Source organism: Trichosurus vulpecula, chromosome 1 (assembly GCF_011100635.1).
Source record: "Trichosurus vulpecula isolate mTriVul1 chromosome 1, mTriVul1.pri, whole genome shotgun sequence".
NCBI lineage: Eukaryota > Metazoa > Chordata > Mammalia > Diprotodontia > Phalangeridae > Trichosurus > Trichosurus vulpecula.
Window position 1 is genome coordinate 105705832 of NC_050573.1, and position 26907 is coordinate 105732738.

The window sequence follows — 26907 nt, forward strand, 5'->3', positions numbered from 1 at the left end:
GGTAGTATTTGAATCTAGGACTAATTTTAAGTTCAGCTCTTTATCCTCTGTATCTTGCTGCTTCTTCCTCTAAAATTACCAGGCAAATGGTCACAGTCACTCAGCATCTGTTTGAAGACCTTCAGTGTGAGGGAACCCCCAAATTTCTGTGGCAGTCTATTCCATTCCATAGCACAGTGCCTGGCACATAGTAAGCACTTAAAAATACTATCTATCTATCTATCTATCTATCTATCTATCTATCTATCGCCTAAAATAAAATCCCTTATTCTCAAAATCTTTTTCCTTCCAAGCCTATCTAGCTTCCCTATTCACCCCAAATAGAAGTTTCCTCCCTTTCCTCAGATCTCTCATAGCACCCACTTTGGGGCAATATTCATATGTAAGTATTACTATAATTATGTGCACATTTGGTTATCCTACTAAGTTATGATCTCCTTATTGTTTTATTTCTTTATCTCCAATACCAAGCAGTACCATGAACATGTATCCTTTGCATAGTAAATGTTTAATAAAAATTTGTTAAATTTGAATTCAGTGATCTCAAGCACACATGCTATGTTCATCCAACAGTGTTCTTTGTCATAGATTTATTGCATCTTAAATTTAAGAGGACTCTCAGAGGCTGTGCTGTCCAAGCCACACCTAAACAGAAAATTTTTTCTATAATATGGCTAAAAAGTAGTTATCCAGCCTCTACTTGAATACCTCCAGTTATAGGGAACTTTACTACCTGACAAGTCATGGATCTCTTGTGTCTCCGCATATGAAGACAGAGAGCAGAATGTGTAGAAGAGACAAAGAGAGACAAAGAGAGAGGTATATCTATGTATCTATATCTATGTGTGTGCATGTGTGTGTGTGAGCGTGCGTGCGCGCTCACACACACACACACACACACAGATCATTTCCCATTCCATTCAGAAGAATGTTGCTTGAAAACAGCCAAAGTTCTTGGCTAGAAAATTTAACCTTGGAATTCTGATCCTGGGAATTTCAGATACTATAGTCCTAAAGCCTATGCTTTTATAGCATCATTAATGAAATTGATAGTCTAAAACCAGGTCCCTTTGGAAATATTTAAATGGGTATTGATTGTAACTCCAGAAGAAGAGTCTGTAATAGCTAAAGATGAAGAAAGTATCTTTTACCATGGGAAATATAATATTGATTTAGAAGATGCAAATATTTCCTCATGGAACTGACAGGAGACTAATAAAGTAGAGAGTCAAGAGAAAATGCCAATCTTAATGCCAAACATTGGCTGGCATTCTATTTTTATTTTCTTCATTATTTTAGAAGAATGTCATACTTTTTGTAAACATCTGTGATTCATTTTTTCAGGCTTCTTTCCCCATGCGAAGAATCAAACCCCTCAGCACTCAGTGAGAGCTCTATTTTGGGCACAGACCTCAGAATGTAAAATGAGACATTATCTTCATGGAATGCCATAAGATTTTGTTATCTAATAGAAAAGCCATTAAACCAAATACTTTTACCAAGCACCTATTTGCTAAGCATACGAAAACATAAATGAAACAGGCCCTCCCCGAAGGAATTTAGGGGAAACAATATTGTATACAATATATACATATATAGAGGCGTACTGGTAAATATTTAAAAACCAGCTCTACAGGGCAAAAGTGTACACACAGCATACTTTTAAGTTTAATTTTCATTATTCATATTTTTCTCCATCACTTTCTTGAGTCTAGATAATCAACAGAACAATCAGGCCCTAAGTTGTAGCATTTGCTGATTTCTATGGTTTAAATGCTCTCATTAAAAATTTTCCAATTGCCAGTATGAGCAAATGGCTCTAGCAGCCTATTGCATACATACACAATATATACATTTATAATGATGTATATACATGCAGTATATACATCATGTATCTGGTCTCAGATACTGACTGTTTGACCCTGGGCAAGCCACTTAACCTCTGACTGCTTCAGTTTCCTCACTGGCAAAATGAGTATAATAACAGAGCCAACCACCCAGAATACGGAAGGAGAGACTGGCATGTGGAAGAAAGAGGAATGTGCCAACTTCAAACATACTAACAAAATCTACCATTATAATGAATGTCATTTTTTCTACACATTTCTAAAGTGACCCCTAATTCCATTCAGTTTCTAAAGATTTTTATTCCAATTACATCCTTGAAATTCACCACTACATATGGATGCTTGGTGTGGGGATACCCCAAATTATTTAATACACATTCCTTTTTATTTAAGCGCACTTTTTACTTCATGCTGGTGCTCTCACATTTGTTACAGGGATTTCATTTAATTGGCTAGCATGGAAGACAGCAGACTAATTGCAACAGAGATCAAAAGGGGGAAGAAACTTGGAGAGAAAGGGGAGGTAGTACCAATGGTAGGATGTTTGGATTTGGGTAACCCACTGAGAGATCTTGTTGAAAACGTTCTTTCAGGAAATAACAAATGAAATCAACAAACTTATTGCATGCCTTCTGTAAACAAGAAACTTTACTAGACATTGTGTCAACACAGATTATATAGCATAAGGTACTTTCTCTTGTATAGGCTGTTGTCTAGATGAGAGGATAAGACATGAGTATAAATGTTTAAATCATAGTAAAAAATACTCAAATATTCAAAAGTAGTCATCTAACCACAAGAAAATGGTTAGATGAAAAGTTACACAATTATTTGCCCAACTAATTTTACAGATAAAAATTTCATCCAAAGCTATGAAAAAATCCTGGAATACACATATACAGTATATTCTAAATCCCACTGAAAAATCATTTAAATTGTATGTCAGTTTTTTTAGAGGCCTTCATGCTGCCTAAGGTTGAGTCAATTACATACTACTTATTAGTTTGGGCCTGAAATTAGATCAAGTAAGGCAATGCATTGAATAGAGTTGTGGACTTGGAGTCAGGAAGACCCAAGTTCAAATCTGGCCTCAGATACAGGCTGTGTGACCCTGGGCAAGTCATTTAACCTCTGACTACTTCAGTTTCCTCATTGGCAAGATAGGGATAATAATAGAAGCTACCTCCCAGGATCGTTGTGAGGACAAAATGAGAATATATTTGTAAACTGTGTACTATGTAAATATCGGCTATTATTATTTCAGGATAACTGGTATTAAAATTGAGTACCTATATAGTACCCCATGCCCAATATTAATGTTGTATTTGAGTGGAAAAATGACAACAATGTAAAATATGGACAAAGCTAATATTCCTGCTGTGTGGAGACAAGACAGCACTTATCCAGAATGTCCACTAATTATTGTTTTGCACATGCAGGAGGATTCACATCTCCAAAGCCACACTGGACTGCCTCAATGGGGATTATAACGTTGAAGAAGGGCACGGTAAAGAACGAAATGAGTTCTTGAGAAAACATAACATAGAGACCTATTTAATAAAGCAGCCCGAGGAAAGTCTCTTGACTTTGCCCGAAGACATTGTAAAGGAGTCAGTCAGCTCCTCAGATAGGAGAAACAGTGGGGCCACATTTACAGAAGGATCCTGGAGCCCTGAACTCCCATTTGATAACATTGTGGGGAAACAGAATGTAAGTCAAATTTTCCTTAATGTCATTATCTGTAAAAGCATGCTTGAATGCATCTCAGTAATGGAAGACTCAGAGGGAACAAACTCATCTTTACCCTTTTGTCCAACATGCATTATTACTTTGAATGATTAAACACATCTCCTTAGGAAAGAATTAACCTATGTATCAGTTCCAGGAAATACCAGAAGGTTTTGTGATTTGTTGTAGAAGTTTGGTTTTTTTTTTACCCCCCATTCTTCATTTCTTTTTTGGCCCCAACTGAAAGTTTAATGTTATGTGATGCAATACCATATTTTACCTACGCAGTACATATACACATATATACATGTACATGTGTGTATTTTATGTATATGTGTGTATAGATCCTTAAATATGTTAAAAGATAGAATTGATGTTATTAAGTGCCAAATTGATGCTATTAAATTGCCAGGCTGAGAGAGTAGTCTTTTAAGTGGCTAATGTGATGAAATTCCTGAGGTTTATTTTTTTTCAAGGTCAGGAAGTCATCATTTTGCTATATACGGAGAAGAAACTGAGAATGATGCATGAGGTTTCAGGAATAATATATATTTTCTAGCATAGTTTCATCATTCTTCTCCTCTCATATGCTTTCAAAAGAGAAAAGAAAGTCAGAGCTATGATAATGGTCTCCTGACAAGCAATTTCTGAATTCTTGGCTAGCCAAGTGGAATTTGGGAATGATAATTGGTATATGAAGAGAAGAAATGAAATCAGGATTCTTTAAAAAGGCAATGTCATGAATTAAAACAAAAAACAAAAAAAAATCCTGGATTTGAACAATCTTCCTTGTCATAGAGTTGTGCCTATGACACAATCTGCCTGCCTAGAGAAATCAAACATGGAAAAGGTTAAAATCCTCAATGTTAACTCTTTCTCCTCAATCTAAAAGACTGATGGTGACAATGAGACAAAGCCAGGCTAAGGCCTTTACATTTGTGTGGGCAATAGCAGTGCTGACATAATGTGTATTTCAGGCTTAAGTTGCAGAAGATGTTGGTTGAACTTGGCCAAAATGCAGTGTTTATGCTTCTATCACTTTTTCCTGATATTTGCAGTCTTTTCCAGAATGTTTAAGAGATCATATGTCCTCCCCTGTTTTCTTTAAAAGGTATTTTCTCTCTCTTTTTGGAGCTGTGTACGGCACATTTTGCCTTGGTGCTAGAAGCTGATTTTATATGAGACAAGATAAATGGGATTGTGTGTGCATGACTTGCTGACTGAGAAATCTCTCCCAGTGTTCTTTGCAAACTGTTACCTCAAGTATGAATGCTGATTGCTTGGTGAAGACAAAGTCTATGTTTTTGCCCTAAGTTGTCATTCCCAAAACTATTTTTTCTTTAATTTTTAACATTTGAGACTTTTGCTTACACACATACACAGAATGAATTATATCATCTCACCATCTCATGATTGTCTATTTTAGCTGACTTTGGCATTAACAGTGAAGAGCAAAATGGAAGTAGAAGGTAGAGAATAATTTGCTTTATTACAAAAGATAATTGGGGCAGCTAGGTGGGGCAGTGAGTAGAGCACCAGCCCTGGAGTCAGGAGGACCTGAGTTCAAATCCAGCCTCAGACACTTGACACATGTACTAGCTGTGTGACCTTGGGCAAGTCACTTAACCCCAGTCACCCTGCCTTCCCCCCTCCAAAAAAAAAAGATAATTTTTTTCAGGACTGAACACACACACACCCCTGCACACACACACACGCACACACACACACACGCATGTGCGCGTGCGCACACACACACACACACAAACTTTTTCTTTATCCTTGGCCTTGCCTTTACATAGCTATTTTTTAGCATTAATAGCTCAATTTATTTTGAAATCTTCACACCTTCAAAAAGGTATAATAGAAGTAACTGTCCATTAAACAATAATAAAATCTTGGAAGTTACTGGGGACATTCCAAGTTTGTCATAAGAATAGGTTAATGGCCACGAGTTCAAGTATTAAGTTCGTTCCTTATGATCTAAATGTGAGTTTAATAAGTTTGAAATATAACAAAAAGAAAACAAAGCATAGCAAGGCTGAGTCTATACAGTGCCAAAATCTTTACTCAATTCAATCAAAAATCCAGCAAATACAAAAAGTTGGAATCATATATATGAAATATTCAGATGGTGATTGACTGATATTGGCTGTTTATTTGTTGGTTTGTTTTTGTTTTTGTTTTTTCCATTTGGATTGACCAATTGTTTCAGACTTTTGTTGACACAGCTTGTGTTATGGAATCATTGAAGTAGGAATATATAGATGGATGGATGGATGGAGAGGGAGTGGTGGGGGCAACTACATACAGAGGAAGAGCCATTAATGAGCTAAGGAGTGTCAAGAGGATGCCACCAGCTTAGTGAAGAGTTGCTAGACCCTACCATCTACAGATTGGTTGAAGGAATTGGATTCCTGCAAATGAAGAGACTTAGAAAGGACATGATAAGTATTTGAAGGAATGCCATTTAGAAGAGAGTTTAGACTTGCTCTACCTAATCTCTGAAGGAAGTAAGCTCAGTGGATGAAAGTTGCAGAGCAGAAGATTTAGGCTTGATATTAGAGAAACTTCCTAATGTTTAGAACAATTCAAAAGTAGATTGGGCCTCAATTCGTTGGGAGGGAAGGGAAGGAGAAAGTATGAAAAATGGGGAAGGAATAGAGAGAAGAAGGTAGGCAAAGAAGGGAGAGAGAGAGAGAGACAGACACAGAGACACAGAGAGAGACAGAGAGAGAGAGAAAGAGGGAGTTAACTTAAGCAATGTGTTAACATTTTTTACTGGATTAGAGGGAAATTCAAGAGACCTTGATAGCTTCAACTCATATTTCTAAAGGAAAGCTGCCTTTTAGAGACAGTGGTCTATGCATACCATCTCAGGTTCTCATCATGCGAAGAATGAGAGAATCCGATTGTATTTTGAGGACTTCTCTTTTATCTTAGCTTTTGGCCCTCATGTCGAAAACTTGGGAATATATGTGTGTGTGTGTTTTATTAAAAGAAGAAAAACAAAACAGAGATATCAGATAGCACACATCCCAAAGATGTATAGATAAAGTTAGAATAAAGTTCTGAATACCAAATACTTGATACCCATCTTCAGGTAACTGAAGAGCTGTTATCTGGAAGAACATTTAAGCATCCCCCATCCCAAATCCTGCTTGCTGCTCTCTGCTACTTAAAAGAGGAGGAGTGAGGGAGGGGGACAGCAATCTGTCTTTAGCTTCTTACCAATTTTTATGATGCTATTAGCTCTTTAGTTCTCCACAACTTCCCAGAAAACTCAGTAATAAGTTCCAAGGGTTCTCCACTCTATTGGTATCATCTTCCCCATGCAAATTGAGGGCATAAGTTCTAGCCCTTTCCTGCCCTCTAGGTATCAATATAAGCCCAACTGAGCCTTTTTTTCCTCTATTATTTCTCTTTAGTCTTTATTATATATCTTCTCCCATCCATCCACAGAGATAATACTTATAAAAAGTATTTTAGCTGAAAATAGATAAACACTCATGAACAACTTTGAAATGTTAAAGTATTACTCAAATGCTTTGCTATATTATTATTAACATCATGATATATGCTTTCCAGGAGATCCCAAATTTTCTTCCTAATCACTCAAGTAGAAATTGTGAAGCAAAAGGAAAGACTCCCAACTGAGCACTGCATTGACCTCATTTCTGTCACACTTTGTTGTAATCATACAATAATCTTTATCTTACTCATGACCATCATCATTGTCATCATCATCATCACTATGATATTGCATTTCTATGTACAGTTTACTTGTAAGAGAAACATAAAGGTTAAATGTTTCCCTAATATTCCCCTGTTCCCTTTAAATATATATTTACAAACTTAAGAAGACAGCCACATGCTCACAGTTACATTAGACTGTCATCATTTCTACCTGTGCTACCAACTCTAATTACATATTTGAAGTATATATTTTTTCTACTTTTAAAAAATGTAGGGGTAAATCTGTATCATAAGGTGCAGTCCCTGCTGAAATGAAATGAACACAGATACATCTAATGCAAAACCAGACTATTGTACTTTAATTAAGAAAGATTTATAGTCCAAGGAAAGAAAATCTTTCTAACAAATAGAGTGTCCAGAACTGGAATGGGTGGCTAGGATCATGAGGGAAACTAGAGACCATAATATACAAAGATTGTACAGCCTCAAGAAATGATGACAGACAGAACATTAAGAGGAGAAGAGTAGACGAGAAGTTGATAACACTCTTTAAATACTTGAAAAGCTAATACCAGGAAAAACATTTGAGCTTGATCTGCTTGCTCTAAAGGTCAAAAATAAAATATACATAGAAAATATAGACACAGACAGTGTTAGGCTTGATGAAAGAAAATAATTTTTTTTAATAACTTGAATTTCTCCAAAGTAGAGTAGGTTATGGCATGCCTGGGGTAGTGATTCCTTCAATTCTCTCAACATTAGGCAAGTAGGTGGCACAGTGAATAAATCACTGGACTTGGAATCAGGAAGACCTGAATTCAAATATGGCCTCAAATACTTAGCTGTGTGGCCCCAGGCAATCCTCTGTTTGCCTCAGTTTTCTTAACATCAGATAGAGACAATAATAGCACCTGTCTCTCAGGGTTATTGTGTGGATCAAATGAGATAATAAAATTCCTGACACATAGTAAGTGTTTTATATAAATAATTATTCCTTTCTCCTTTCCCCTTCTTCAAGAAGAGACTGGGTGATCACTTCTCTGAAAGGTGATAGAAGGGATTCCCACACGTTCATAGGTTGGACTAACTGGCTAAACTCTGAAATCCTAGTGCATTATATAGTTGGCAAATCAGTCTGTGAAGTTTGAAATGCAACTGGGAAATTAAAGGACTTAATGAATCTTAGACAATGAACTATTATGAAATCAGACCTTTTTCCCAGGAAACACATTTAGTGGATGATGGCAACTTGCTAAAGCAGTGGGATTCAGTTCAAATAGAAATGGATCACTACTGGCCATATATTGATGTTGAAAACCACAAATTAACCTTATCTATGTTTTCTTATGTTTTTGTTTATTTTGTTAAATATTTCTCAATTACCTTTTAATCTGATTCTGCTAGGGGGAATTTGACTAGAGTTCAGTCTGGAGTGTGACCTGAAGCATTTAAAGATATCTCACCATGTCTGTCTTAAGCCTTTAGAAAACAGTAAAGGTTATTACTCCTCCTTAGGATGAAAAGCTGAAGCCTACGCCCAGAACCAGAATTTCCTTCCTAGAGATGGCCTATTACTTCCATCACAGAGCTTTGTGTGAGGAGAAAAACGGATGAATAGGACTATCTTGCCTACTTTCAGTCTGTGCCAATTCCTGGCCTATCTTGTGATTTGGCCCAGGATGTTTTCCTCTCCATCATGCTCACAAGTGCTATGGAGTGTTAACAACCTACCTGTGACTGAGTAATATCCTAAGATAGGAAAAATTGCTTTACATTTATATGGTCTAAATTGACTGGCTGACGTGGTAAACACTCAAAGAGGGTAGAAGATGAAGTGGAGAAGATTAATGGGTGGAGAAAAAAATTGTGGAGAGAAGAAAAAAAGGTAGAACCTGAAGAAGGGCCCCGTCCTAAAGAGAATTTCTCTAATAAAGGAATCAGGTCATTCTTTTCCTTCTCCAGCAGAGAGTGTATTTAACAGGCTGTCTTCACTATTTCTATGATGAAAAAAAGATCTGGCAATATCCCTGCCTGATAGCCTTATCTATGCAGGAGTCTCATTTCTTAATTTAATGTTCCCTAAACTAATTTGACCACAGAACATCGAAGTTTCAGGTGAGCACTTTGCAAACTTTAAAGCACTGTAGAAACATGTTATTATTACGATATTAGTCTGTAGAAGATAAAATATTAAATAATAACAGAATGACAACTTGACCCAAGGCTATTTATAGCTAAAAACTGTCAAAAAGATGAGAATTTGATTCTTAAAATATTATTTAAGAGTAAGCAGTATGAATTGATTATTAATATCTAATAATAATGACGACTATAATAGCAAAGCGCTTAAAAGCTTGTTTGAAAGATATGAAAGTATGGGATATTACCAGAAGGAAGAATAGTTGGGAAAGGGAATAATCACTCATACAGCACCTACTATAGGCCAGGCATCAGGCTAAGTTCATTTTTTTAAAACAAATATTATCGCATTTCATCTTCACAGCAATCTTGTAAGGTAGGTGCTATTATTATCTCTATCTTACAGTTGCAGAAACTGAGGCAAACAGAGGTTAACTGACTTGGCCGGGGTCATGCAGCTAGCAAGCATCTAAGGTAGAATTTGAATTCACATTCTCCCTGACTTTAAGCACCACACTCTACCTACTACACCACCAGCTGTTTCTTTCTCTAATTGAGAAAAGTTTTGAAGAAAACAAAGAAAATTAAGCCTTTTTTAATGTTCCCTAAGTATTACATGTAGTAAGCATCTTGATGTATGCATTATTCCATTTTCAGTATTTGGAGGGAAGAGTATAACTAGCATCAAAATTCTCTCCCAGAATTCCTATTCGTGTCACATCACCACAGTCCCTTAGAGCACAATTTGTGTAATGCTGGTATACCCGTGAACACTCTGGACCTTTGAATCCTGGTTGTGTAAGTTCAAATCTTGGAGGGGTCACACTTTTGAGGTGTAGTGTGTTGTAGTGGAAAGAGCTCTGGGCTGGGAATCAGAAGACTTCATTCCCAATCCAAGCTGTGCCACTGACTAACTCCCTATGATTTTAGCAAGTTACTTGTCCTCTTAAGGCCTCATTCTTTCACTATAAAAAGCAGAAATTGGTTTATGAGTTCTCTAAGCACACATCTCCTCTCATCAGTTCTATGATTCTTCTTGAATAATAGGGGAAGCCCAAAGGTGGCACACCCTGATGATGTACAGACACTTTAAGCTCCAGTCACATTCCACCCCCTTGAATGTTGCTCCTTGATGGCAATGCAGGAACCGATGTCACGTACCACTTATAGTAGTTAACCTTTATCCCACATATGACTTATGTACATAATCTTTTTCTGAGTGATTCAAAAAAATTAACAAATATCCCTATGTACAGAAGTTACCTCTAGAGATACATTTTAAGCATCAGGTGTTTAAAGTCACTTAAGTGACTGCATCCTCTATCTCAGGCAAATTAACTCCTATATCCCCACCTATTTCAAAAAAACAGTAACAACAAAAAAGTTAGTGGTGTGTGTATAAGTGTACTTAATGCTTTCAGGTTTTTAAAGGTCTCCAAAATAAACCCCATCTCCAAAAGGAGTCCAATTTATTGCATAAGTAGCATTTATATAGTCCTTTAAGGTTTGAAAAGCACTTCATAAATATGAACTCATTTTGTCCTCACAACCACCCTGGGAGGTAGATGTTGTTATTATCCCCACTTTACAGATAAAGAAACTGAGGTAGACAGAGGTTAAGCCACTTGCCTAAGATGACACACGCAGCTAGTTAGTATCTGAAGGCTGAATTTGAACTTGGGTCTTCTGAGTCCAGTCTCAGCCATCTATCCAATGCAACACCCAGCTGCTTAAAGTTCAAGGTGCCTCACTATTAGCCAGCATTTCCAAGTTTCTAATAAAGAATAACTGCTAATAATAGACTGTCCCCTCAGAGCTCTGCAGAACACTAATTTTCCTATTTTATTAATACCTAGAATAAACAGCATTGTGCTTATCTGATGAGGAAATGCTATTCCAGGCAAATTCATCTAATATTTGTTATCTCAGTTTATTTTTATAAAATATAGGGAATCAAAGACTTTTTTAAAGGGCTGTTTCTAAATTCAAAAAACTCCTGTTACTGTAGGAGAGGCCACAGGCTTGATGTTGATTAGACAGGACAGCTTGTAGACTCCTGGTCCGGAACCTAGAATGCTTTGTTCAGAAATTTCCCTGAAGTAAATCTTAAATCTTCTTGTAACATTTCTCCTTCTGACATTGAAAACCCCAGGGCTAATGTTAGCTCTGACTCAAAAGATAACTTACCACTTAACAGATTTCAGCCAGGAAACAGTCATTAAAGGTACTCTGCTTTTTTCACTTTGTTCCAAAAGTTAAGTGGGTTTGAAACCTTTCCCAGAGTTCTGAGTGGATTATACCAGATAATTGGATCTGTTAACAGTGAATAATATTCTTTGGCTTTTCCAAGTCTCCAATGTAAAGGAAAAGGTGGAGGGGACAGAGATAAATATATTTTCCTAGACTATTTTGAACTGTAAATGTACATCAAAACCAGATTTACAGCAGCTATACAGCCTGCAAACAATGTTTATACAAAACCCACAGGAGTTGCTGAAAACTCAAGTCATTGTCAATGATTACAATCTATTTGAGCTTCCCCTTCCCCCTCCCCCCTGCCCCCACCACCCCACTCCACCTTAAGAAATTGTTTGAGAGTTCTACACAGACAAGAAACTGGATATGTGTTAGTTAACCAGTTAATATGGTCAAAAATATAAAAACCTTGAGCTGGGTGGGGGAATTGATTAAAAAACAGGGTGGGGAGGGGAATAAATCCAACATTTCATCCTAAGGGCTGCTTTCACCCTAAAATGGTGGAAGGGGAAAATGAATGAAATTTTAAGAATAAAATATAAAATGTTTACAATAAAGCATTTATTTATTGCCACTCACCTTTTACTCCCTCAAATGATTTATGAAAAAGATGTAATAAGAAATTTGTGTTAAACTATTTAGAGTAGCCCTTATAAATCATTTACACTAAGGACAGGCTGTCCTTGTTCTACCTTTAACCTATACTTACTGTTTGGATCTGGGTAAGTGACACAACCTTTCATTGATCCCAGGTAATTCTCTAGAAGTTGGAGAATAGGTACTGAACGGGCCTCGTCCTCAAGAAGCTTGCATTCTATAGGGCAGATAACATATATTTGTGTAGATAGAGATGTCATCTATATCTACATGTATATACATATATGTGTATATAGATAGATACACACATATACACATCTGTAGATAGAGATATGTATATGCATTAAGTAACCATAGAGATCAATGCACTAGCTGTTAGGGGAGCCAAGAAAATTCTCCTGAAGAAGGAAACTCTTGAGTTCAGTTTTAAAAGAAGCCAGAGATTTTAAGAAGCATATTTTTGGTAGGAGAACATTCTAGGCATGGGGAACTCCAATGAAAAGTCATGGAAACAAACTGTTGATAGTGGGATTAGGAAAGAAATTGATTAGACCAATTTCCATATAGAAAAAATAGTATTCAGTGAGTTTAGGGATGGGGGGAACGCTTCTCCACCATTTTCCTCCCAAGCTCATAGTATAGGTGAAGCAAATAAAGAGTCAGCCTAAGAACCGGGAAGGCCTCAGTTCTGGACAAGTTGCTTAACCTCTGTGTTCTAGGCCACTCTTTTAAGACTAGAAGTTGCAGAGACTTGTGTTGTCTTGAATTGGCAGAGGGACTTTCTTCACCCTGGGAATTTTCCATTATCAATGAAACCACAGGTCTTATTCTTATACCCTTCCTTTCTAAAACTCAGAGCTCTTTGTATCTAATTGACATTATGAATGGCAGGAAGTACAAAAGAAATAATAATAATAACACATAGAAATAATATCTGCTTTCCTAAAATGTTGCTGAGGCTTTTATTTGTTCTAATTTTCATATCTGCTTATTAGATGGCAAGAACCAGTTATCCACTATAAATCATTTCACCACTTGCAGGATCCATGATTCTATCGCTATGGCCACTCTTCTACATTTTAGGCCATACTCTTCTGGAGTTATGGGTAGAAAAGAAAAAAAATATTACTTGATGGCTAACCTTCTGGAAATGAGATTCTCAGAACTCCTCTAGGTTGGTCCTCAAGCACAGAATGTAAAGACCCTTGATGGACCTGCTAGAATTTGGTCTCTACTGTCATAGTCTTCAAGAATGCAGGATCATATAATCTAGAAACCAGGGTAAAACTTTAGTGGTGGCCCCTTGTGGAAAACATTAATTAGAACATTTACAAGTAAATTAAAATACTAAATGTGTAATCATTGTTTGAATAATTTAGTATACCAGACATCATATTTTTAGAGCAAGCCAAGTTATGTGCACAATATGTAATATAATTTTGGGTTCTTAAACCATCAGCAATTTGAGATCTGCAAAGGGAGATAATTCAATTTGGTTCAGCCTAGCAAACATTTATTAAATATCTATTTTTTTTTTGCAGTTTGATCTGCTAAAAAGGTATCGGATTTAAAGTTTAATTTTCCCGAACTGTTTATTTCTTCCTTCTCCCCAAATGGTTTTCCCTTCATTACTGCAACATTTTTAGAAATTTTATCTGTAGTGTTGTTTGAAAAACTAAATAATTCAGACCCAAAAGACGTGTCTGGAGATTTTCTTGTTTGTATGAATTGTACAGTTTGCCAATGTCTAGCTATCAAGTTAATTGGATGATTATCCCACATCCAGTTGACAATGTGTTATACAGAAACTGTCAGTGTTCTGGAGAGCAACAACATCCCTCATTCATCAGTTACAGTCTTATGTGTGGTGTCATGGCTCCCTGGATTACAGATCAGATTTGTTTCTGAAGAGCTTGGTAAAATCAATCAGGAGCATGACAGAAAGCACAGGATATGCTAAAAAAAAAAAAAAAAGGAACCAGGCCTAGGCAAAAATTATCAGCTGAGACAGGACATTCAGTATCTAAAAGTCATTTGGTACACCCAGCTGGTACTTGATCTGGATATCATATGTCAGGAAAAGCCTACCTTTATACCATTTCAAGCAGATAATTTGGAAGTAATGATTTTAAAAAGATGACTTCTTGTGTTTTCAGAAAATTGAGTCATATAGGGCAAACTGCTTATGGACTCAGCCATCAATATCCCTAGAATAGAACATTGGCCATCCACTAAGTCAGGGAAACAGGATGTGTCCTTTTAGAGGCAAAGGTGGACAGAGCAGTAGACCTGGAGTCAGGAAGACCTGAGTTGAAACTGGTCTCAAGCAAGGGCAGGTCTTTTGGCTAGGCTCTTAACTCTGGACAAGTCATTTAGCCTCTATGTGCCTCAGTTTCTTCATCTGTGAAATGAGGATGATACTATCATCTGCCTCTCGGGATTGTTGGGAAAATAAAATGAGATCATATTTGTAAAGTGCTTCATAAATTAAAAGTGCTATATAAATATTAGCTATTTTAGTAGTAGTGGTGGTGGTGGTGGTGGTGGTAGTAGTAATAGTATTAGTAGTAGTACTAGTAATAGTAGTAGTAGTAGTAGCAGTAGTAATGGTAGTAGTAGTAATAGTAGTAGTAATAGTAGTAGTAATAGTAGTAGTGATAGTAGTAGTAGTAATAGTAGTAGTAGCAGTAGTAATAGTAGTAGTAGTAATAATAATAGTAGTAGTAGTAATAGCAGTAGTAGTAGTAGTAATAGTAATAATAGTAGTAGTAGTTGTAGTAGTAGTAGTAATAGTAATAGCAGTAGTAGTAATAGTACTAGTAGTAATGGTAGTAGTAATAGTAGTAGTAGTAATAGCAGTAGTAGTAGTAGTAGTAGTAGTAATAGTAGTAGTAGTAGTAGTAATAGTAGTAGTAGTAATAGTAGTAGTAATAATAGTAGTAGTAGTAATAGTAGTAGTAATAATAGTAGTAGTAATAGTAATAATAGTAGTAGTTGTAGTAGTAGTAGTAATAGCAGTAGTAGTAATAGTAGTAGTTGTAGTAGCAGTAGTAATGGTAGTAGTAATAGTAGTAGTAATAGTAATAGTAGTAGTAGTAATAGCAGTAGTAGTAGTAGTAATAGTAATAATAGTAGTAGTAGTTGTAGTAGTAGTAGTAATAGCAGTAGTAGTAATAGTAGTAGTAGTACTAGTAATAGTAGTAGTAGTAGTAGCAGTAGTAATGGTAGTAGTAATAGTAGTAGTAGTAGTACTAATAGTAGTTGTTGTTGTTGTGTCTTCTCCAGAGCAAAAAATGCAGCATGAACTATGGGTAGGAACTATAGTATCAGATATATTCTTTTTAAAGTTTTTTTTTGGAAGAGGGAAGGCAGGGCGGTTGGGGTTAAGTGATTTGCCCAAGGTCACATAGGTGGTAAATGTGTCAAATGTCTGAGGCTGGATTAGAACTCAGGCCCTCCTGACTCCGAGGCAGTCACTGCACCACCTAGCTGTTCCTTGTCAAATATATTCTTGCTATGAGTTTAAAGTATTCTCTTTTCTTTAATATGTATTATCGGTTGTAAAGCTCAGCTATCAATAGGAAGTGTGTAGTAATCCCACTTACAGGTTGTCTTTGATAAGACAGACAGAAAGTTTGAGATTCAAATGGTTACTACGTATTTTTACAAGATATCTACTTGAATACTCAAATGAATCTGTGATTTCATCAACACGGAGGTTCCCTCTAACAATGCATTTCCAGCCCATCCACACCTGTCCATCCTGTATAGCATCATCTATGTCTTCCCATGCGATCACCACAAGACATCCAAAGTGCTTAAGGCCTTCCTCAATTTCTCCTGACATTGTGAGGGTAACAGTAAAGCACTCAGACTCCCTCCCTGTTGTCTCTCACCATTGCCCCATAGCTAACCCATCGTCTCTACGTAACTTAAATTTCTCTGGTCATGTTTTCTACTCCTATTTATCTTTGAAGTTGCTCATTAGTTATATAGTATAAGCTATTTAAATAACCCACCATGAACCTCTTCATTACCTTTGGGCACTTAGTGCCCAAAGTCAACATATATTTATTAATTAACCATATATTTATTCAAGTCAACATATATTTATTAGTTAACCACTGTCTAAGATACTTATGGAAGGTGATTGGGGAAACAAAGGTATCGATAAAATAGAATTCCTGCTTTCATGGAGCTTACAACTCTAGTTGAACTAGTTACTACTAGTAACTCAAGTCAGAGTATAAGATATAAACATAAATAACTATAATACACATTAAATTGTATTTTAGAAATTAATAAAACATACTTCTAAGGGAAATCCAAGGGGGAAGGAAATGACTAATGGGGGCATCAGGGAAATCTTCATGAATGTAGTGGAATGTGATTTGGATTTAATTTTAAATCATGCATAGGAATCCAATAAGCAAAACAGACTGCTTAAGAGCCAAGGAAGCAAGTGTTACCAATAGAGGAATCAAGGAAGCCTTCACGGACGATGCAACATTTGAGTAAGAATTCACCAAAGAGAGGGAAAGAAGACAGTCTTCGGATAGGGAATAGCGTAAATAAATGCACAGAGGCATGAGAACTTAATGTATGGCAGGGCATGGAAAGGGAGAGGGAAGAGGAGTAGAAAACACTATAGATAAAGCATCAAGTGAGATAAGCTTAGATTAGTAGGCCGGTTTTCAATTCAATTTAACATTTACTGTCTTTTTGATCAAGATATAGTCAAAATTATGTGATATCTAAGGAAATCTTATTTTTCATTGAGTTTGTACATAATATGTATCATCTTAGTTCAGCAAGAATTCTCCTTGAGAGCTTGTGCATAGGAAGCATCCTTTTCCAAAGTCAGAATGGAATTTAAAAACTAGGCTTTTCCGAGTTGGTGGACCCAGAAAAGCTTCATGTTGGAAATAAACTTATGGAGAGGTCAATAGGTTGGACAAAGAATGGCCACCCTTGACTAAGTAGGGATGATGAGCAAGTTGGTTAATAAAGCTATTTAGCTTCTTAAGGATAATTAATTCATTAGATACAAAGGATTGAGATGAAGTATACTCTCATGGAAATGGGGATGGTAAACCTCAGAAGAGAGGCAGTATAGTCATCCTGGTAGACCCCTTGGGTCTACTGTCTCTCAATATTGGAGGCAGCAGCAACAGTGTAACAACACTGGACTCAGAGTCAGAGGACTTGATTTTGAATCCCCCCTCTAGTCTTTATTAGCTAGCTGGCTTTAGATGGCAACTAGGTAGCCCAACAGATAGAGCCCAGGACGGGAGTCAGGAAGACCTGAGTTTAAATCTGCTTTCAGGCACTTACTAGTTGTGTGACCCTGGACAAGTTCCTTGACCTCTGTTTGCCTCAGTTTCCTCATCTATAAAATGGGGATAATAATAGTACCCACCTCCCATGATTGTTGTAAGGATTAAATGAGATAATAATCATAAAGCACTTAGCACAGTGCCTGGCACACAGTAGGTGCTCTACAAATGTTAGCTATTATTATCGTTATTTAGTTGGGATGGAACAGAGTCTAGACATGATTTGGCTGTCATTTATAATTTATCCAGTTGTGGGTACTACACTTTTAGAGAGATAGTAACAAATTAGAGAGCAGATGACAGAGGATAAACAAGAGGGTAGTCCTTAGAAACCATGCCATATGAAGAATTGTTGAAGGAACTAAATATAATTAGCCTGGAAAAGGGAGTACTAAGAGATATTACTATTTCTTTAATATTATGCCTGTCTTCAAATATTTTAGGAGTTGCCATTTAATTAAAGGAGTAAACTTATTCTAGCTCGTCTCAGAGGTTAGCACTAAGACCATTGAGTGGTTATTTGCTTCGATAAGGATGATTTTTTCCAATAATTAGAGCTATGTAGCATTGGAATAAACTGCTTCACAAATTAGTGAGTATCCTATCCCTAGAAGTTTTCAAAGAGAGACTGAATGATCACCCATCAGAGTTATTATAGAAAGGATTGCTATGTTGATGATCATATTAGACTAGATGACCCCTGAGGTCCTTTCTTGTTCTCAAATTCAGTGACTCTATGGTTAGTGTAATGAGATATTAATTTGCTCGGTGTTACTTTGCAATTTGATGGCAAAAATGCACATAGTTAAAAATTCTAAAGACTTTCTGGGAATAATTTCCTCACTTCTAAGATCTGGTTTGATAAATGTCAAAGACTGTGATTATCCATGCTGTCATAGGATGCGTACAGAAGGTGAGTTTTCCGTGGGTAACATGGGGGAAAAGAGTCAGATGCAAAGATCCAGTTGGCCCCTGCTTCAATGCTGTAGATTTCATGTACTAAATATGAAATTAATTTCAGAAATGTAAGATTGCTAAACAGCTTGGTTCTGACACAAATTCTATCAAACTCTACCAATCTGGAAAGACTTTGCATCCTGAGCTGAGTTATAAGAAATACTTTTGTTACCTGAGGAGCAGCCTGGCTGGGAGCAGAGCTGTCTATCTTCAGGGGAATTAGCACCAGAGAATTATTATTGAGCAGAGCAAAGGGTTCAGGGTCAGAATACTTCATGGAGACCAGAGATAAGCGCATAGAACAGTTGCCATCACACCTATACCTAGGGACTTTTTTTGAAGTATTGTCACATAAAAATGAATATCCATAATAATTTTCTCATTTTTCTGATGGTTGACTTAGAGCCCCCAAGCATTGGAAGGAACTTCTATATCCAGAAAGCTAGATTCAAACGGGGTTTTTTTTCTTTTAAGAAAAGAAATGGCCAAAGCCAGTTCTGCATAAGGAGATAATTTCTGGATTTCTTGAGTGGCAAAAATGCTACTCTCTGTCACCAGATGCCAGGATTGGTGCATTGGAAAGAGCACTGGTTTGGCATCAGAGGACCTGGGTGTGAATCCAAGCTCTGCCCCTTAGCATCTGGGTAACCTTCAGAAAGCCCCTTAACATCATTGGTTTTTGGTGTCCTTATATAAAAAAGGAAGGGATTGGGCTAGGTGACCTTTGAGGTTGGTTCCAGCTCTAAATGTGAAATGTTTAATGCAAATATCCTTTGTTGTGTGCCTCAAATATGAGAGGCCAGCTCAGTCCCAAACTCTGGCACACCCCATTCACCATAACCCTGATTTTCCCACATGTAGGTACAAACTCCCCTGGAAAAAAATCTATCGCTAATCTCATGACATTTCCTTCCATCTTCAAGTTTCCATTTCTTTTGTGTCCCCATTCCTGAGCCAATTACATAAATTGGTCATGGAAGGGATAGTTCCCTACAGTTCACAGGTCAGGTCCAGTATGAAATAGTATCAGAAAGCTGGTGCTATTATCTAGCATGTTTCTGAACTAACTCAATCTTGTAATTCTGTGAACTGTTGAAGATAAAGCCAAATGCTACTGCTAGATGTTTTAATCCAGTCTGACCATAGCAGAATAAATAAGGAAAAGGATAAATTATCCCATACACACCATGCAGATCTCCCTAGTGAAACTGGCAGTTGATTTTTTTTTAATTGTTCTTGCTAAAACTGAATGTGTAGTCAACTCACAATTACCTCTGGTAATGAAGGGAATCATTGACACAGACAATCCCAAACCACAAATGGTACATAAGTTATTGATGTCATTGAGCATATTATGGGATTACTTTGGCAGCAGACTGTCCTGCCCATCTTCCTTCTCTGTATCACTTAAGCTAACGCTAACATGATTTTGTTCTTCCCTGGCCCAAACCCGCTAGACACTTTGGGTGAGAAAACCAAGAGCACGCTAGCTGAGAGGGAGGGAGGGAAGGAGGGAGGAAAGGAGAGAGGGGGAGAGAGAGAGAGACAGAGAGAGACAGAGACAGAGAGGATATGTTTTACCTAAAGTATGTCTCTGATAATTCAGTGTATGTAGTCTGCACATAGTGACTGAGAGATGATTTTTTGGACAGTGTTTGTCACTGCCCTCATAACAGATATGATTAAATCAAGAAAGGCATTCCGATTTGATTTAGCAGTTTTGACAAAATGCTGTTTTCATAATGCCTCTGCTGAGAACCTTTTAACAACTACAACAAAAAGTTCAGTTCTTTTGCCTTGAAATGAGCAGTTGCATAACTAACCAGTAGCATTTGGTGGAACTCTTCAATCAGGGCATTTCCATTGGCCTGTTGCCAGAAGCAGTAATAGCCAATGGGAACTGAGCTCTTGGCCACAGGGCACTTGGCCTTACTCTAGATTTCATTCTGGCCTACCCTAAAGGCCCTGGAGACATGGCATCCCTTTCATCTTATCCTGTGAGAACATGTAGGTGACATGCCAAAAACAGGATATTTCTATTTTGTAAAAGGAAAACTTAAAAGGGGAAACATTTTTGTTTTGAATATATATGGATATATATTCGATTCCATGCCGTCTTGCTAGCCACCAAAGTTCCAACTGACAGTCAGTGGCAGCAGGATCCTCATAGCTGTAGGCCACTTAGTAAAAGCCCAACCAGAGCTGCATGTTCTTCCTTCATGCTTCCTTCAAAGAGAACAAAATAACTCCAGACACCTGCCTGATGCTCCAGAAGCATTTTTTCCTCAAGTAATCAACAGCAAACTTCTGAAACAAAAGCAGAAGCTGCTGATCCCCTCTTTCCAGTGAGGTTGTTCTAATAGTATTGAATTCTGGAGAGAGTAGAGGAGCCCTCTGGTCTCTGTAGCACCTACCTTTTCAGTTTACTGAGACTTGTCTCTGCTTCCCTGTCCTCTTCTCCCTCCCAGATGTGCTTCTATGCCCCTCTCTCCTACCACCTTGAAACACCTATCTTTTTTTTTCTTTTGCTTGGAAGTTTATATTCTCTAGTTCATTATCCAAAAACACCCCTCTCAGAAAGTCCTAGAGCAAGGATGAGGAGGTTTCTACAAATTCTCCCAGAATTCTGCCATATACTACCTATAGGACCTGAGGCAAGTCATTTACTCTCTCTGTGCCTCCGTTTTCCTTTTCCGTAAAATGAGAAGTGTAGCCCATCACCTCTGAGGTCCCTTCTCTGGGACGTATGACCCCATAATACTATAAGTATAGCCCCGTCGGAGCCCCTAATTAAGGTAAAACATTCAGTTTTTGTGGAAATCCATTCAGGATTTCCACAAAAAAAGATGGGTCATGAGGCCACTTAAGATCCTGTCATTTGTTCAGGGTAAGCTTTGGCTTAAAGATAATGAAAGGAATACTGGACCGAGAAGGACAAAACCTGCTGTCCACTCCTAGCCCAGTCACTCACTGACTTGGATGTCAGTGTCTCTCTCAGCCTCAATTTTCACATTTTCAAAATGTGAGTTTGAGGTTCAAACTTGATTTTTATGATTGTCTGATAGAACTCTGAATGATGCTGTGGACTAGAGTACCAACTCTGATTCTTAACTATATGACCTTGGGAAAGTCACTCAACTATTAGGTCCTTCATTTCTCAGATGAAGGCTTAGACTCTATAGATCCATTTCAGTTTTAAAATTCTCTCACTCTGGACACTTTGCCCAATATAACTTGAGCCCTTGAATAGGGTGCCGAATGAGATGCTGGGAGAAAGGAGTGGGTTGAGCATGCAGAGGTCCAGTGTGAGACTCTCTACCCTGCCTCCCTCCTCTTTGGTACTTGAAGTATCAAATCCTCATCCCCCAGAGGAACCCCTTCAGGGGTAAAAGAGCTCCCTGGATCACTCTAGTCCATTTTGACTAAACAATACTTTTTGTCTGTTGTTCTGAGATGGGCTGGTAACTGTGGTTGTCTATTCACCATATTTGGATGGAAGGTGCCAGGTCAACTTTAGTATCCTATTGCCAACCACAACAATCATACCATCTCTCAGCTACAAATGCCAAAATGTCAGGAAAATGCCTCTGTTTGCATTTTCTTTCTCAAAAGATATGTTCTAGATTTTTATGAGCACGTAAATTTGTAGTGGCTTATGGGCAAAGATGCCATACTTGAACAAACTTGAAATTAGATATTCATTATCCCAGTGTCATAGAAAGGGCTGAGATTCAGAAGACTTGGGTTCAAGTCCCAGCTCTAACACTTACTAACCATCTACCTCTGGGGCCAAACTCAGTTTCATCTTTTGTAAAATGAGGCTAGGAATGTTTGCACTTCCTACCTCACAGGTTTGTTGTAAACTATGAAGTGCTACAGAAGTATGAACTGTGTCTATTAACATTTTCATGGCCATCTATCCCTAAAGAGTGCTCAAGATGAGAGCCAGTTCCAGATAGAAAAAAAATACAACATGGTGCTCTGTAAATTATCTCCCCCACAGCCAAATGAAAGACCACAGGAAGCTGAGGAATCTAACTCTGATTTCATGTTGGAGCAGATCGCATCTGTGGACTTCTTGGATTTTGCCTCTATTTGGTTCTTTGCTTTATTTTTTCTCTTTCTCTCATACCAGGGAAGGGCCCTCTTAGAGACCAGGCCCAGATCTGAGTTTGGGCAAGTCCCTTCCCTCTGGGCTACAGATTCCTCTTGGCCTCGATGATCTCTAAGGTCCTTTCCAGCTCTGACATGGTGTGTGTGATGCTATGATTCTGTTTTCAAGCATACAAACCTTTAACCAAAGGAATTCAGTGCACCTACACAGAGGGAGAAGTGCTCTCTCTCAAATGTGATACAAAAGCAACAAATTGTTGTACTGTAATATGTTTCTCTGAAAGGATTTCTGACTTTCCACTTCCCGTAGGTTTCACTGAATAAAAATGCATGGAATGCTATTACAATTTGCAATGCGACATGATCTAAAAACATTGCATTTTTTAAATTTTTGTTTTATTTTTTAACCCAAAGGGGACTAGCAGGTTTATTCTTTGTGCATGTGCTTTCCCCTAGACTCTGGCTGCCCTAACAAGAAATTCAATAAATCTGCTTCCAAACCATCTTGCACAAGCTTTGCATGTCCAGTCTGGGCCTGAGGAAATTAACAAGAGAATAGAGCACACCATCGACTTACGGAGTGGCGATAAATTGAGAAGAGAGCATATCAAGCCTTTCTCACTGATGTTTAAAGACTCCAGCCTGGAGCATAAGGTAGTGGGGTCACGGTAGCCGCTTCTGTTTTACCAACGTAAATTGTTGTAAATGTCCATGGGAATAAAGACAGTGCTAGGGTTTAGTCTTGCTTTTATTTTGGCTTTTCTTTTTCTTTCTCTGTTTTGAAATCATGAGTGGACTAAAGGTCATGGAAGGAAATGATGGTTCTTGTCATAGGACCTACAGTAACTGAAGCAGAGATTATTTTTTTTTCCAGGAGTAGTCACCTTCTATAAGGAGAAAAGAAAAGAAAGAATGAATGCTTCCTTGTATCTGCATCATCTCTCATTGTTACTTAATGGCCAGGTGGTATCTATGTTGGAATAAAATGGAAATGGCTAATTTTAACTCTTCCCTATTCCACCATCATCCCACCAGGGCACTTCTCCACAGTGGTCAAATCCTAATAATTATACCTGTAAAACTTGAAGCATAGCACGTGAAAAGAGGCCAAGCCTTGGAGTCAAGAGAACTGAGGTTCAAATTCTGTCTCTGATCCATATTGACTATGTGACCCTCAGAAAGCCTCTCAGGGCCCCAGGGAATTAGCTGAGATTATAAGTGACAACCCAAGTGCCAATCTGCATCAATGGAAGGATTTTTCCCACTGAGATTTTTCTGACTCCCTTAATATCATAGGTCTAGAATTCTCCCCACCAAATAGAGCCCTCTATTTTTTAAGGTATACATATTGTTCTTCTGTTTTCTTAGTTGCTCCTCAGCCTTAGAATACCTTCTGGTCCTTAATCAGGGCAGTCACCAGCTGATGCAGGCTACTAACTTGACCCTCTACAGGAAATGGAATTAGTGAAGGTGAGAAGGTGGAAGGGAACAGGCTTGCTCCTTAGCGCTGATAATAACCGACAAGCCTCAGCTCACAGAGGCCAGGGGAGACCATTATCTGCTGTGGTCGCCCCCTGTGAGTGAGCAGAGGCCTCAGGGAAGAACAGCAGGGGACTTTCCAGCTCAAGGAATTTAGTGCCAAGCTCTGCTGAGCAATTCTGCACATCTTAGCTCAGCTGCCACAGTGACCATCCATCACTCAGCTTAGGGACCATCGAACAAACATGCATATGCACAGACATGTTGGTGGTACACCTAGAATTTCCCTTTTTAAACCATCTCAAACATAAAGCTCCAGAAGGAATACTCACTCATGTTTGACTCCCAGCTTGAAATGCCTGAGCAGTAGCAAGGCAGAGAAGAAAAGGCAAGACAGATTGCTACAAATTCAATAGCCACATCGGCTAAAAATATCAAGGAACCTTTGTCTCATGAGTTTTAAAATTAGATATACTTATTTCAGTTGGGATGTATAAAGAACTGGGAAACAAACAATGGTTTGTTTTGCTTTTTAATAGAAATCTTTCAGATTAATCCTACTAAGCTCTCAAAAGGAAGGAATGTATCCGGAGATCGCTTTATACTCAGATCAGTTTGCTATATGGATAGAGCAGAGGACTTGGAGGGAGGAAACAAGGATTTATTAAGCACTTACAGTGTGTCAAACACTTAACAAACATCATCTCTTTTGATCCTTACAATGTTCTGGTGAAGTAGGGACTATTATGATTCCCTCTTCATAACTGAGTAAACTGAGGAAAGCAGACATTAAGCCCAAGGTTATATAACTGCTTACATTTTTAAAGCCAGATTTGAACTCAAGTCTATTTCTGACTCCAGCCGCAGCTCTCTATTCACTGTATCACTTAACAGTCTGAGCTCTATTAGAATAGTGTTAACGGTTACTTGAAGTCAGAAAGACCTGGGTTCAAATTCTCCCTCTGACCCTTACCAGCTCTTTGACCCTGAACAACTAATTTCACCAAGTGAGATTTAGGTAAGGTTCTTTCCAATGCTAAATGTTTAATACTGATAAAGATTTTCTTGCTTGGGTCATGATCTACAGATTCTAGATGAACAAAATATATGTAAAGTAATTTTTGTTTTTAGTTACATCTAAATACTTCCTAGCTGTGTGACCATGGGCAAGTCATTTAACCTCTGCCTGGCTCAGCTTCTTCAGTTGCAAAATGGGAATAATAAAAGCGCTTCCCTCCCAGGGTTGTTGTGAAGATCAAATGAGATGATATTTTTAAAGTGCTTAGTATGTGCCTAACACATAGTAGGTGCTTAATAAATACTTGGAGATTTGGTTGTCTTTGATGTTTTTAAAATTGTCAATTGTATAATTAAAGGGGCTTGTGAATTTCTCAGGGGAATAACAATTGTGTGGGACTGGAAATCCCCAGCTTTCCCAGTAATTACCCATGGGGTAATTGATTTTAATGTACTCCGGACAAGGAAACCCTGGATTGTAACTCCACAACCAATTAATCAATAACCATTCATTAAGTGGCACTGTGCTAAAGGCTAGGGTTACAGAAAAAGAAAAAAAAACCGGTCCCTGATCTCTAGTAGCTTACAGTCTAATGTGAAAGACAACATGCACACAAATATATGTCAAAGGGAAATGGAGGGGCGTAGTTTTCATTTTCATGGGAGCCTGTCCACACAGCCAATCCAAGTAATTTAGGGTAAAGTAGATTCCCATCCAAAAATCTCTCCTTTAGCCATGTAAGTGGACCTTCATTGTTCTAAAATCAATGATGTCTCTCAACATTACACAGTTAAAGGAAGAATTAGTTGAAGGTGCTATGTGGATATTTAGCACAGAGAAGAGAAGGGGTAAGGGGGTGGGGGTGGGGGGGATGACTGACAACTGTGTTTAAGCATTTACAAGGCTTTCATTGGAAATACAGATTCTACTGGTTCTGCTTGGGCCCTAAGGGAAGAATTAGAAGCAAAAGTAGAAGTTATAGTGAGGTAAATTTTGGTTGATAGCAATCCTACATTTTGGGCTACCCCAAAGCGGAATGGTCTGCCTTGAGAGGGAGTAGGGAGGGGAATTGGGAGCAGCCAGGGATATCATCAGGAAATACGTATTCCTCTAGTGGACCACAAAAGCAACTCCCCAGACTCTCCTTCCATTTGATCTTTTGGAGCTATTAAAGGCATATAGGAAAATGTCTAGTTGTGGACCTAGAGGTTGTCTACTACTGACCTCAGAAAAAAAGCATGTTGCAATGGAAAGATGCCTTAACGTGTTAATGTGGTTGTTCTAGTTTCCTAACCAAGGAGAAGTGGAAGTTTGGGTCCCAGATCTGCCACTGATCTGCTGTAGAAAAAAATGATTTAAAGACTAAACTTCAATAACCTCCCCTGTAAAATGAGAAGGTGGGAACAGGGTATTGCTTAGACTAGGTGACTTTTCAGGTTCCTTCTAGTTCGAAGAATAAAATTTCTGCTTTTCATGGTACTATTGAAAGAATGCTAACTCTGGAGTCAGAAGACCAAGGTTCAAATCCCAGTACGATGTTGGGGAAATCAGTTAATATGCTAGGGCCTCTCTTCTTATTTGTAAAATTGAGGGTATGCACTAGATGGCCGCTGAGGTGCCTTCCACCTCTCAAGATACAATCCTATGCAGCAGTATGCTGGGAAATGTTTAACAGTGGTCTCTCAGAGAATTATGCCTGACATACTTTTAATTTTATTTCATTACTAATATTTTCCCCACCACT

General features: G+C 37.9%; 1 protein-coding gene across 1 annotated transcript in view; it reads left to right on the plus strand.

The window, feature by feature from the left end:
- ADCY8 (adenylate cyclase 8) overlaps positions 1-26907 on the plus strand; it is a 401436-nt gene that overhangs the window by 219841 nt on the left and 154688 nt on the right. Inside the window, exons 7-8 of the mRNA XM_036765122.1 lie at positions 3287-3557; positions 23123-23320. Coding sequence (XP_036621017.1) covers positions 3287-3557; positions 23123-23320 — 469 coding nt within the window. The remainder of the gene's footprint in view (positions 1-3286; positions 3558-23122; positions 23321-26907) is intronic.